Raw genomic sequence first — 15,099 nt, forward strand, 5'->3', positions numbered from 1 at the left:
TAAAGACATTGCCACCTATGCGCATGCCTACATGTGGCGATTTCTCAAAGGCAACTGTATTACAATTACACTAATGAGCAAATCATTGCATAGTATATGTGTTTGTTAGGAATATGGATGCATGCTTGTTTGTTAGGAATATGCATGCATAAAGCAGTGTAAAGGAAGTGGGTGGATGACCCATGTACTCTTTGTTGGTTGTTTTTAATCTGGGATTACACATCCATTTGCCTTCTCTGATCTGTTACACAACATCCCGTACTGTATATTCACATGAGTTGGACAACTGTAAAGCCATCCATTTACGCATACAGTACATGTGATAGACGGCAGTGTGTGTGTGCAGGTGTTTGAAAGAGAGAATGAAAGTATGAAGAACAAAACAGAACAGTTCCCTCTTTAACGATGAATAGTGTAGTGGTTTTCCTTCTCTCATTGAAGAAACCCTCTTGAGTCTGAGTTTTGATACCAAAAGTAAGTAAGACTTTATTGTCAGGAAACAACGCTGAAACAAAGCCGAGTTGGAATGCAACGCAACTGACATCTGTTCATCCAGCCTAGTTTATATACACGTATTCTCAGGCAGCCACTATTATTCATTACCATAGAAGAAGGGGTCTATTCTCTTTAAGTCCAATTTGGTCATAAGCACTTGTAACAAGAGGTCTTTTCTTTTGCCGCCTGATTTGATTTTAAACATGTGATGATAATCATGTGAGCCGCTGACCCTCTCACTCATGTGAGTTCCAATCCTCCATATGTGCATCCTCAGAAAAATACATTGGATAGAATCATTCAAATAGATAATGGTAGAATAAATGTATACATATATTTGGGTATAAAATCTTCAACAAATGCTGCATTTTATTTAGTAATAACTCTTGCCAAATAGATTCCAGATCAAGTAAGTCATAAAAATTCAGTACAACATGTTGATAAAACTGCCAAAGAAATGAAAGAATGCTCATTATTAAGTGGTGACTTTACTTTTAGAAACACAGACAGTGTGTTAATGACTTTGCAATATTATACATTCAGACTGTAGCTTCCCTGCAATCACAGCAGTGCAGGCGACGTTTCATAAACGAAACAGCATCCAAAAGACATAAAAAGGAGAGGGAGAGGCATAGACACACAGCAAGAACTCGAGGGACATGAAAGCACTGTGCCTCTACCCCAGCCTGACTGATTACTAATGGGAATCTGTTCTCAGAGAAAAACCCCAGCCCATCATTCCCACGCAATCAACATGAGCCCAGTGGGCACCTGGGGATCACAACACACACGCACACACATACGCACACAAATAGCCACATTCCATCATGAAGTAAAAAAGGTTGTGCTAATATTAACGTCTTGGTTCGGGATGTAACCTCAGTTCCCTGATGGAGGGAACGAGACGTTGTGTCGAACCGACAGATGGGGTTTGATCTTGAAAACCTATCAATTCTGATTGTACTTTTTAAAAGGCCAATGAAATTTGGGAATGGCACGGAACACCAGTCTCCGCCCTGTACATACTTGTATAAAAGAGAGAGGAGGCTGCGTTACGGAGGCCACATCCTACCGACAGGGAGGTGACATGTGGAAATTACACACGGTCCCGCCAAATGGGGAGAACTCATCGGAGAATGGTGCACAACCCTAACAGGGTTGCACGGAACGGTGGAGTCCACCGTTGGGACATCACAGGTTCATCAGCGGGGAACAAAGAGTAAGGAATACGTGAGACGGGACGACCCAATGGGGGAGTCACTATGTGTGGAGCATCAGCTTAGTGATAAGTGGGCACAGAAGCAAAGTGATGGCGTCCACCACCAAGTGCGCCAATCTCTGTTTGGGGACAGCTCTCTCTTTGCTGTGCTCCAAAACATCAATCAAGTAGAGGCGCAAGGTGCGTACTGAACACAACACGATAGGAGTTAGGTCTTCCTCCCCAAGGGGGTGCACCTGCAAGTTCACCACCTGGTTCCAAAGGAGAGTGGTAGGAACTTTGGGGGCGTAGCCAGGTCCACGTGGGAGTCGCCCGGCCCGAAATCTAGGCACTCGTTGGACAGAGAGAGTGTGTGTAGACCCTCTACCCCTTTCTAATTTTCTTCCCATTTATAATTCGTACTGTAGAACCGTTGGCTCGGTCTGCCTTCTCACATCTCACTATACAGTCATGCAATCACTGCAACACTTATTTCCTGTTTGATTTCATGGTGACTTTAACATTATACTTTTGTGTTGCACAGATAGAAGTTAGATAGAAATGTGGAATGCCATGGGTGTGAGTAAAATCTTTAGACACGTCATATTGTATGCATAGCTGTAAATACTGATCTCGAGCACTTCAGATGATGTAACCAACGCTGGTGTAATGCTGATTCAAAAATATACTATAAAAACGTTTGAACAAAATACATACAATATAATTGAATATTTATTATAACCTATTTAAAATTTAGAAAATGTATTTAAGATTTAATTATAATAATTTTTTAAAAATATTATTATTAATAAATAAATAAAAACTGATACGGGAAGTACTTCTGGACCAGTGTTTACGTCTTGCAAAGTGGTCTTTATTACTTATTGAACAGTAAAGCTTGTGAGTCATGCATCTTACTTTTTGCCTGAATGACATTTGGAAAGCCTTTCTTCTATCCCACCATCTATTTTTCTCTCTGCTTTTAACTTTCCCTGTCTGTGACACTGGTAAACCGAGTAAAGAAATCGTGGGATGTTGACTGTCCTGTTGAACAAGCACACTAAATGCTCTATTGAGCACGAAGGGATGCAGAGTATTTAAGAATACTGCAGTTATTTGTAGTGACTGTGTTCTCTGTGGAACATCATTTGTTGGAACTATTGATTTAACAACATCACACACCAGGTGGACAAACACTTTCAATCCCAGCAATTTGTAGGGACCATGTTAAAAAGGTTATCTGTGTCCACCTATATAGAGACGGATATAAATATCAGTGTAAATGTGTAAAGCTTTTTCAAAGTATGCTACAAAGAGTTAATCTTAACCTCCAGCTCATTTTTTTTACATTCTCACAACACAGATATCTCTAGTTGGCTGTTCAATCATACAATCCCCTCCCCCCGTTTCCTCCACCCCCCACTCATGTGACAGAAAACAGTCTGTAGGCTAGCATGGTTTTAGCAGCTTTATATGACACAGTCTCTGCCCCCGTTATCTAGTATTCTACGTAGTGTATGTGTGTTACGAAATTACCATGGACTGTGATGACAAGGGTCTGCATTTTGTCTGTTTCTATAGTAACCAGCAACAGGCAGGTGTGAGGTGGATCTGAGGTTGTATATGTGTGTATAATAGTGGAGATATTCGTTATTATTTTTATAGCAGTGGATGCTCCGTCTGCACCAGTGTGTGCCGTACAAAGCCGTAACCCAGCAGTTAAAACTCTCATAGTTTCTGTATATGGGAAGTAATCAGTTTCTTTCAAAGATTTCTAGAAAAGGAGTGGATTGATGTTAAAGAGAAGTAGAAGATAAAGAGGTACATTATCTCTTTTTAGATTCCGCTCAATTGTTAGTTCGAATATCATTATTATGGAGTCTCTAGTAAATAGCTGTCCATTGTCCACATGTGTTGCATGTATTTGTAAAGTTGATTTCATTAGAATTAGATTTTTATATAAATGTATGCATTAGATTATGAATGTATTTAAAGTTGGCATGAAACGGAAGTTGCAATGCTGTTTTTTATGTATGATGTATTCCTGTAGCTTACTTGGTAGAGCATTGCGCTAACAATGAAAAGGTTGCGGGTTTGATCCCAGGGTACGCACAAATTGACAAGAGGCATATATAAACTAGATCAGATTTTTTCTAACGGGTCGGGGGACTCCCAGGAGGCCTCCAGATTGTTCCAAGGGGTTCCCAGAAAATATTTGAGAAACAAAAGCAAAACGTGTAAAATTTTAATTTAATTGTTATTTAATTTCCACCATAAGTTGTTTTACAATCTAATATGTGGTCTTTATAAGGTCACACACTTACTATTTTTCAGTTTAAATGCTTATTCATACAAAACATTGTAATAATGTATTTTAGAAAGGGGATCCCTCTCAAAAGGTTCAACATATTTGAGGGTCTTTGGAATGAAAACAATTAGAAGAGTCACTTTGGATAAAAGCATCTGCCAAATGTATTAACATGTAGGGCGGGACTCATCCTTCAGTAATTGGTTGGATCATCGAAATTCTGAAGGTTGGCCATTGGATTGACAGCTTAGTCAATATAAAGACCATCAGGGCACATAAAAATTATAATTATGACCCACACAAATAAGATGAAATATTTTAAAGAAATTGTAAATAGTCAGTTTTGATTTCATGGTGACTTTAAATACAAACTTATTATTGTCATCCCGATTCCACTTCGATCATCTCAACACATTTTTGGTAGCTGATTTCAGCACAATATCGGCACTGAGGTCAGCAATGCAAAGCTCCAATACTAGAGAACATTGTCATGGTGACGTAGAAAGAACATTTCAATGAGAGTGTTTTGAGGATACACTTTAATTGCTCTACATCAATGGCCTACCCACTATAATCACTACTGCAGTTACCATGAGAGTAATCGAGCTAATGCAGCTGCCTCTTACAGTTATGAGGTCATGCTGTTCGATAACCTGAGAGGGGATAATAGGGTAAGGGGTGTGTTCATATGTACCCGGTGACCATGGTAACATAGCCTAGTCAATGAGAAGGAACACCTAGGATAGAGCGTTCACTTACTGTCATGATTCTGGCTGGTCTGGTCATATTTTCTTGGTCTTTTGGCAGGATCATGACAGACCCACGTGTTTAGCATGGCATTGTTGTTTTGGCTTATGATCTCATGCCCCACACCTGTTCCCCTTTTGATTTGTGTCCCTTTATAATGCCCTTGTGTCTTCTGTCCTGTGCAAGTTTGTTTCGTCACATCTTGTTCCTACACCGTGGTCCGTAAGTCTTAGTCAAGTTTAGTCAGTGTAAGGTTTTGTCAAGTGTCGTATCAGTCTAGTTTAGGCTGTCTATGTTCCTGTTTTGTCTGTAATATATTCCCTCTGTCCTTGTGGTTTTACCCCCTCATGGGTTTTGGTTTTGTGTTTTTATCAAATAGATCATTGTTTTGTTTCAAGCCTGTCTTGGCTTCTCTGTCCGTGCCACTCATATTCACGACACTAAGCCTAAAGTAGTCCCACGCACAGGTCTCCAAGCTGAAACGGGTGATCATATGGTTAGAGACCCTAGAGGTGGACATACAGTACTAACATATCAAAGGCTTGCTGCTCACCAGTCAGGTGTGACAGACAAAAGGAGATTAACTAAATACAGCATCTCATTGAGATTAAATCAATAGTGAATTAAAGGAAAATTATGTTTACATTTATCATCAGATTATCAATTTGCTATGTGTATGAGAGAGGCAGAAAATGAACAGGCAGGAAAACATTTACCAGCATTTCTTTAAGTTTCTTTAAATGTTAAGCTTACACTCTATAGCTATTAGACAGTTATGACCATTGTCATGTTTTTGTATTTTGCTATAGAATATTTACTTTACATAAATGTATCCACAAGATAAGTTAGATATGCCAGATCTAACTATTATGAGTAGTAGACATGAACACCATATTTTTAATCAAAGTGGTTATTTTACTCAAAAATTCTCACGGCTAGGCAAAAAATGCATTGGATAAAGAGAAAGATATTTGGAGGAATACAATGGGGGCCAAGAACTGTTTGGTTACAAGCATTCTTCCAAATATCTTTCTCTGTGTTCATCAAAAAAAAGACATTTATACTGATTTGCAACAACTTGAGGGTGAGTAAATGATGACAGAATTTGTATTTTTGGGCAAGCTGTCCCTTTAAAGGCTGCAGTACTCTGTTGGCATTCATGCAGTTATTGTGTAAGAGCTACTGTAGACGTTTGTTTCAGATTTCTTTCAAATCAAGTCTCCAGACGGATGGGAAGTGTTTTGAGATGGACGTTGCTTAAAGGTTTATTTGGTCTCTTCCCTGAAATTTGACCTGCTTCTGCAATGTGAAATTGGCAAGAGGTCAAGGTACTACTGGTAGAATGTCTATTGTTGTTATATTATGAATGGGGTTGGACTCTTTTACAGATCTAGGGACACAGGCCTCTACAAACTACACATTACATTTAACAAATAAAGTAAATGTCAAACTGATCTTAGGTCATAGTAAATAAACGAAAAATCTACAAACTCCCACTGAATGACTCAAATGGAACATTATTGCTGAATAATTGCCAATTGGCAAATGGCAACATTGCTGTCATCTCTTATTCGCTTCCCTGAATGAAAATGTTTTTGGCTGGAACTAACAGATGCTGTTAACATCTTGATATCTGTGATGATTTTTGCTGTATTTTCTTCTTTTCTCATTTGCATTTCAGCTTCTCGGTATGTGTAACTATGTAGAAAAATAAACTTCTCTCATCTTTTCTTTACAGATCAGCAAGCAACATCTCCAAACAGTGAAAGAACGTTTCCAGGCTTTCTTGAATGGCGAGACTCAGATTGTTGCAGATGAAGCCTTCATCAATGCTGTCCAAAGCTACTATGAGGTTAGCTTCATCTATATCAACAACATTCCAGGTTTACGCCCCTATTGACGGGCCCTCTGATTACTCAGAAGTAATATGTATGCTGACACTAATCTTAGATCAACATGTTGAGATCTAGACCTGTTTGAAACTGGAAAACTGAAAGAGAAACCAACATTTGGTGTGATGAAAGTGTGGTTGTAGCATACAATTTCCGTCCCACAGATAGTTAGACAACAATTGTTGTTGCTATGAAGTAGAAATTCTAGATTATATTTGATAATATACAGTAGCATCAAGTACATGTTTTGTTCCTCTATAAGTTGCTATTTAAAATGTCAGTGGCCTATACAAAAAGCCATTTTATTTTAAGGTTCTTGCCTCTCATGGTAGCTACTATGTTGAAATACCACCTATGTGTAGTAAAATAGAAAAAAAAAAATAGATTTGATGACAACCTGACATATTTTACATTCATTTAAGACATTAATTTGCTTTTTACAAAGCCACTTAAAAATTTAAGTCCATGCAGAAAAAATGCACATAATCTCTTCTGAAAGCCCTTGTGGCACGTCGGTTTAACTTCTGAGGACAACCCAGACAGATTCTCTCCCATTTATATAATGCAGTTTAAAGGGGATTGTTTAGAAATGTTAAGCTGTTAGCTTTTCGCTGATTTAAAAATCGGAGTAATCCACGTACATGTATTGTAGACAAACTTTTGCAAAACGACTTTCGAAATGTTTGAAATTCTGCTTTTAATACAGAATATATCAAGTCCTTGCTGAGCCACCTTTAAAAACACAATATTGTACCCTTAATACTATTTAAGATCATATATAATATTATGCGACCTAGAATAAGTGATTTGGTAATAAATGACAGAAAACACTGGAATATTTGGATAAGAGAAGCTTAGACTCACTACGTCTGGTAATTTAATGAAGTGAAACTAATGAGCGAAATGACTTTGTATTCAGTCAAAGCCAAAGCCAGCTTTTTCAATTCAATTAAACTCTGATACTCTTATTGAATTTGTGCTGGATGTTCCCTCTCTGTCAACTCATCTCCCCTGCTTATCCAGGCACGTTAAGAGAATTGTGTCCATCGGAGAGAGGGAGGGGGGAACTCATCGAGAGATGAACTGCGAGAAAATGATAGAATATTAAATAAATAAGGATTAAATTCTTCTCTAGATTGTCGGCCAAGCCGCACTGCCAGATGAATTCACGCTAGTTTTAAGTTGTGAATTAGACCTTGATGTATTCTGTATGACACTGAGAAAATCTTGTTGTCCCAGTAACCGTTTTACAAGGTTGTACTGTCCTGTTTTGTTTATTAATACATTTAAAAGCCTTTTTTTACTTGTATTCTTATTTAGCTTTACTTTTATTAGTTTTTTAATGTACTGTTGGTGGTTCAAGAATGTTTTTCTCCCTTGGTGGGAGTTATGTGCACTGCAATACTGTAACATTTTACTTATGGTCGATCGCAGGTGTTCCTCAAAAGTGACCGTGTGTCCCGCATGGTCCAAAGTGGTGGTTGCTCGTCAAGCGACTCCCGAGAGGTCTTTAAGAAGCACATTGAGAAGCGTGTCCGCAGCCTACCCGAGATCGATGGCTTGAGTAAAGAGACGGTCCTCAGCTCATGGATGGCCAAGTTTGATACCATTTACAGAGGAGAGGAAGACCCACGTAAGCACCAGCAGCGCATGACAGCAAGCGCTGCCTCCGAGCTCATTCTCAGCAAGGATCAACTTTATGAGATGTTCCAACAGATTCTTGGCATTAAGAAGTTCGAGCACCAGCTGCTGTACAATGCTTGTCAGGTAAGCTGTGGCCATTTCGTCGAGTGTTTTAAATTTGAAAATCTATTTGACCTTCATGTCTCCAAACCTGTATGACTTTTTTTGGCAGAACACATAACATACATGTTGAAGAACATTTATAACCAAACAATATTGAGACCCACCCATATTTCTCAAAATAAATAGTGTTCTACAGAAGTAGGAGTCATAAACAGAATGTAAGCAATATGATGCTATGACAACAGGAAAGATATGTAAAGATATGGAGTGACATCTGACATCTGAGTTCTCCATGTAACCAGATATTACAATGGTTTTCGATTATTATAATTTAAAATGTATGATATTTGTTGGAGTAAGATAACTAAACCATTTAAAGTAGTTTTTTATATTTAAAGTTATAAATAGCTATTTTAAATCAGATGGGCCAGGTGTAATCTGCAACTAAACATTCCTGTCAAACGTAATTCAGCAAGCTGGGAAAAAACTGTCTTCTCCATTTTTTCGAAAGTGGTTCTTTTCACATCGCCTTTCAGTCACGAGTGGTTTCATTAGAACAGCGGCAGAAATGTGAGTTTCAAACATATTTTATATCGAAGCGCTGCCCACATTGCACTCCTGTTCACACATTAGATCATTTTTAGTGTGCATAGAAAAAGCGTATGGTATCAAAATTGAGTCAGTTGACAAGGTGCTTTGTCAAATTTATGAGATGGGATTAATTTATGTTCAGCTACATTAAATGTGATTAGCTTTTAAATTGACTTCAGATAAATGGAATGGAGCAATGCATGAGTTCTAGAAAAGGTATATATGATGAAATAACAAGAATGGGGAATCTCAGACTTCGGGTATCTAAAAAACACAGAATGAAGAATGGGAAAAACTCTTTTTGAAGAATTACATATACAATTTTGAAGATTTTGGAGAATTGTGGGATTTAGGCCAGTGAAAAGAAAAACATGGGATCTGGAGGAGGTGTGAGTGTAGGAGTTCACCATTCATCGGCACGCCACTGTCTGTGTTCACACGAAAGCCAAGCGGGGCGAATAGAGCGTGTGCCATTTTGATTATCTTTCTATTAGCAACGTGAATGCTACTTTCTATGTGGTGATGGTAATAACCCAGTAACCGTGGCAACGGTGGACACGCCGGCCGGTTTCTGCCTCAAACTAAACCCAAAAGCACCGTGGTCCTGTGGTTACAAACGCGAACGCATTTTGTCTTTTTCTGTGCCTTTGCCTCGCTGCTGGTTTTATGATGCGCTGCTTAAATCTTTTATTCTTCACAGCAGGTCATTATTTCTGTTTTTCCACTGAGACTTTCAAGCTCCTTCCTGCTTTAAAATTAAATCTTGTTGATAGGGTGAGTCTGTGTTAAACAGCTGTGGATTGACAGTGTGTATGTGTGTCTGTGTGTTTAACAGCATTCGGTATCAGTGCATTGGCTGTCTCTTGGGTAGCAGGAGTTTAATCCAATCTATCGACTATTTCCTGAGGGCATTTCAGAAGACCGGCGGTGGATGGCAAGTGACTGACAGCCAATTAAAACAGAGATAGATAGTGCTGTAACACACATCAGTCTTTTTCGGATAAGCGGGGACCTATGATAAATTTGGGGGCCTGCATATTTTCAAAAGTCTTGGGCATCTGCTGCTTATGGTCAATTATGGTCAATTATGTATAATTATACTGCCTCAATACGGATATGTGGTATTGAAAAGACCCAGGTGGCTAATTAAAGGTGTTTTGTTTGATGTTGGCTGTTTTTCTAACTTCTGTCAGACTTAGGGCGGTTTCACACAAGTGCTTTTGGTGTTCGATAAACGTCAGAGTTCGGTTCTTTTGGGTGATGTGAACACTGTCTTCCGAACCCGGGTGCGCACCCGTGAACTGTACCCGGGTCCGCTTAAATAGGGAGGTCTGGGGTGCGGTTCAGGTGAACTCCAGTATGCCTCGCTGCTGATATTAACGCAATCGTACCAAATCGTGGAAGTGAACCGCTATTAATGACGTATTCTTTGGTAAAAATGTGTGCGTGTGTGTGTTTCACTCAACTTCCTGATGAGCGTGAATGATGTGCTCCCCCAGTGGGTGCAGGGGGAGGCTGGAGCAATCGAGCTAGGGTCTGGACCAGGCAATCGAACTAAATGTGAAGCCAACTTTAGTCACTGAATCAGACCCCCCCATCAAAAACCGAGCCAGAGATGGCTTAAAGTGATAGTTAACCCAAAAAATTGTACTCTGTCATCATTTAATCACCCTCTTGTCATACCAAACCTGTGTGACTGCTTTCTTTAGGAGAACACAAAATGTGTTTTGAATAACGTTGGCCACCAAACAACAATGGACCTCATTGCCTTTCATTGTACAGTATGGGCACAAAACCACTGAGATATTTTTTATTTATCTTCTTTTCCAAAGAAGAACGAGTCACATACAGGTTTTGAACAACATGAGGGTGACTAAATGATGACAGAATCCCTTTATATCTTAGTTTATCAAAATTAAAAGTCCAGCTATATTTCTAAGTAAATTAGAAAACTAAATATGTTCATATGGCTTTAAAAGTCATTTATACAAATGATATGGCCTGTGTTCATTTATTTGTTTATTTTGACCAGTTGTTAAGCTGTAGTCACTACAACCTTTGATTGTACAGTAGGGTGCCAGTAAAAAGGTACTGTGAAGGTATAATTCTTTCCCTGTAGGAGAACAAGACATTAAACGGGACCATAAAGGAACCCAATTGGTCCTTAGGGTGCAATTATGTTCCCTAAAAGGTACAACATATTTATTACCTGTAGTACAGCTTTAATTCCTTAAAGGTACAGTTTTTATCTATTTCTGAAAAATTATGTTTGTGTGTGAGTAACAACACGCGTGTTTACAGCATAATGATAGAAAGTCAATATTTGACTGTTTCCTTTAAAGAGTGTAAAGTACAGTATGCGTGTATGTGCTTCGTGTGAACTGTGATGTCTCATGATTTCGACAACATCATGCATTTGGCAAAAAAAATTTTACAAAGCGATCTATAGTACATTGAAGTTATGCGTTTTTTTAACAGTTGAACCCATGACCTTTGTATTGCTGGAGCAATGGTACACACCCATTGATCAAATGTCTGGGAGGATTCAATCATTATATACATATTATGTATTCACCTTACATAACACAACAGGCACCTTCCTCTGTATGTCAGTCATGACCTGAGAGCATCATGCGGATGCCATGATGGCTGCCACCAGGAGTTTTGACCCCTAGAGTCTCATTAAAACAGCCAGTTGTTAGATATTCTCTTTCTTTCATTCATCTTGTCCTATTCATTGTTCTTACAATTACACATATTGATTAACAAATGCGGTTTGCCCTGCACAGATGATTATAAGTGGAACTAATTGGATTTCATCCATTCGCTCAGGACATGCTTCTCGGTGTGGGCGTTTCTATGTAGGCAGCTTATTCTGTTGAATGAGATTTGTCATCCTGGGCTCGGCTTTGGTTAATGATAGCCCAATCTGATGCAATTAGCATGAATAGCAAATACAAGAGGAGCAGCGAGGTGACTTGACCTGGACGTGAGTGAATATAAACGACACAAATCAATGATGGATGCACGTATTGAACAGATGCATTCAAGCAGATTTCTGCTTGAATGCTTTTATGACAGTGACTCTCTATGTATCACCAAAAGTCAACAAACAGAAATGGCGAAACAACTACAAAGCCTTTTCAAACGCTTTTCTATAGACTGCGCTCAAATGAGCAGGCGCTGGCTGCCTAGTGCCGCAAGAACAGCTGCTGCCACTCATTTAATGCTCATCAAAGCTCATTGTGTCATCTGTATTCTCTGAAATGCAGATAACACAATGAGGTTGGAAAGCTGTAGGAATAAGTACCTTGTACGTATTCATGTTTCTGTTTGCAGAAACCCTCTGCACATGAGCTGTGTAACGCAAAAAGTCATTTTTACAATCAGTCTTGAATTTACTTATAAGGCCTGTTTTTGATTATACAACAGACTGTACTTCTTTATTCAATGTGTCTTGTTTTATTCATGTTTTAGTTTTTTCACTAGAAAATAGGACAATACAATTCTGATGAAAAAATATTTGTTTTGATGCTTGGCAGTCTGCCGGTTGGATATGCTTGGCTGAGGGATAGTGTGTGTAAGGTTACCTCTTTCCTGAGAGAAAGCACCTCAGCATCCTTTGTATGACCTGAAGCTGTTGTCATGGAGACAGTAAACATGCAGGGCTTTAAACACTCTCATACCCATCAACTGTGCCTCCCATGAATACATTACAGACAGTAACCTTATAATTTCCTTCCTTCCTTTCTCTCTCTCTCTCTCTCTCTCTCTCTCTCTCTCTCTCTCTCTCTCTCTCTCTCTCTCTCTCTCTCTCTCTCTCTCTCTCTCCCTCCAAAAACCTGGGCTATCACTCTGAAACATCCCTTTTGAGAAATATATGAGAATATAAACAAACAGCAATTGTTGTCCCTAAGACATGCTGCATTAGTGACTATTTGAGCAATGAGCTGTGATTAGAAATACATCAGACTGAAGAATATACTGTACAATAATTTTCTGGTTTGGAGAGTTCCAAAAACAACAGTCATTGATAAAACTTTGCCTGAAATATTTCGGAATTCTATATTGTGTGCAGACAATTGATTAAATGATCTTCATTAAAATAGAGGGTTGATATTACCGTATAGTGTGATAGTTTGATAGTTACTTGTTAGCCAGACCCCATCAAAAGTCAATATTGAAAATTATTTACGTCTCTAATACATGCATGGGCAAATTATAACACACCACCGACATAGAGAAACACGTATTTGCGTCATATCACCCCTTTAAAAGGCCAATGAACATGGCATGCAAGTCTTCACCCCGTGCATACGGTTATAAAAGGAAGATGGCGTGCCCTTTCATTCAGCGAGTGCATGCAGATCCCCTACCCTATTGATAGAAGCAAACTCCACAAGGAGAGCCTTCTTCATCATGAGATGAGGTAGACTGGTTTTCCCCATGGGATCAAACGGGGCCTAACCTAGGGCTTCAAGGACCACGTTAAAGTCCCAAGACGCGTACGGAGAGCCGGCATCCTCCTAGCACCCCTCAGGCATCCGATGACCAGGTCGTGCTCTCCGAGAGACTTACCACTTAAAGAGGTGCCACTTAAAGGCATACCTGGTGGATGGAGCCCTTGCCTGAGTAATGGTGTTCACAACTGCAGGTGGCAGATTGCTCAGGATCTCATCGTCCCGTCCGGTAGCCAGACGTTGAGGTTCCAGAGGTCTGGTTTCGGGTGCCACGCTGTGCCCATCCCCTGAGAAAGAAGGTCCTTCATCTGGGGAATCGGCCAGGGGGGAGAACCAAGTCTGGTTGGGCCAATATGGCGCAACTAGCAACACTTGATGCTCCTCTTTCCTGACTTATCACAAGACCTATGCAAGGAGGCTCACTGGGGGGAGGGCATACTTCCGCTTGTCCTGTAGCCAGCTGTGTGCTAAGGCATCCGTGCTGAGGGGGGCCTTGTTCAGGGAGTACCAAAGCGGGCAATGGGAGGTGTCCAGGAAGGTGAACAGGTCCACCTTTGCGTGCCCAAACCGGTTTGAAATGACAGGATGGCGTGCAAATAATGACAGAATTTTCATTTTGAAAGTGAACTATTCTTTTAACCTCTTGGTTTTACATTATCTTATGTAATATTTGTTGACTCTCTCTATAAAGTTCAGTAGTACTGTTGCATAAAGAGTTGTTGGAGTTTGTGGATCAGTGTGAAACCCCTGTTGGCATTACTTGGATCAATTTCAATGAGAATTTAGAACGTTGGTGTTTGTTGGCGTTTATTGGATGTGGTTGGTGTTTAGTGTGTGTTATCTTTATCACAGGGCTGGCTTGATCGGTTCAAAACCAAGATATTTTATATTTGAAGCAGGGATGTAGCTACACGTTTACATGATTTGAACAGAATAATTTAATCTGTATAGTTGAATTATTTAATATGTCTTGCTCAACCGAGGGCTAACTTGCACTCTGTAACCCGCGCTGAAGCTAAGAAACTTTAAATCTGCGCTCAGCCCATTCTGTCAAGGTCTCTGCTGAATGTGAATGTAATTTACTGTAGCTGGAGGAAAAGAGGGGTCTTTTTGGTAAAATGTACTTTAATGACACAATAGAGATGATATTAGAGCCGTTCAACTGTTCTCTTACACCCTAATCGCCTACATCGACCTGTAAATACATTTCGGCCCCAGGCAGGATTATGGAATCATGTGAGTGTAAAATGATTTCATTAAATTATTAAAAGAGTCCTGTTGGGTCCCATAGCTCATAAAGAAAAATTATTTACAGATCTTGTGAATTAGTTGGCCCGATGGGTGCCCTGAAATCTGAAAACTTGTGAGTGTGCATGTGTTCATCCATCTGGTTTCTCCCACCAGTGTGTGAGATTCTCTATCATCTGCATGAAGACAGGTCTGTCTGCTCTCTGTTTCTCTTTCTGTCTGTACCAAGCTGCCACTCCTGTGCTGATTGCAGTGGTAAAGAGTAATTATTAACTAAGGAGATAGATAGAGATTGCACAGAGCCCTTGTTCACCCTTCTGTTATCTATCACCCGCAGAAATCTGTGTCTAGAATAATGGGATTGAATTGGATAGCCGCCATAGCAGAGCTGCTGTAATACTTACACTATTAAAA

General features: G+C 39.6%; 1 protein-coding gene across 3 annotated transcripts in view; it reads left to right on the forward strand.

Annotated features, from left to right (window-relative positions):
• The window catches only part of cadpsa (Ca2+-dependent activator protein for secretion a), a gene marked incomplete at its 5' end in the record, with an annotated part of 82,104 nt that overhangs the window by 3,661 nt on the left and 63,344 nt on the right, over positions 1 to 15,099 (forward strand). For all 3 annotated transcript variants that reach the window (XM_079483048.1, XM_079483047.1, XM_079483049.1), the window contains 2 exons: positions 6,487 to 6,600; positions 8,075 to 8,407. In XM_079483048.1, coding sequence (XP_079339174.1) covers positions 6,487 to 6,600; positions 8,075 to 8,407 — 447 coding nt within the window. The remainder of the gene's footprint in view (positions 1 to 6,486; positions 6,601 to 8,074; positions 8,408 to 15,099) is intronic.

The sequence above is a fragment of the Barbatula barbatula genome (genome assembly GCF_947034865.1).
Source record: "Barbatula barbatula genome assembly, chromosome: 20".
NCBI classification, from domain to species: Eukaryota; Metazoa; Chordata; class Actinopteri; order Cypriniformes; family Nemacheilidae; genus Barbatula; species Barbatula barbatula.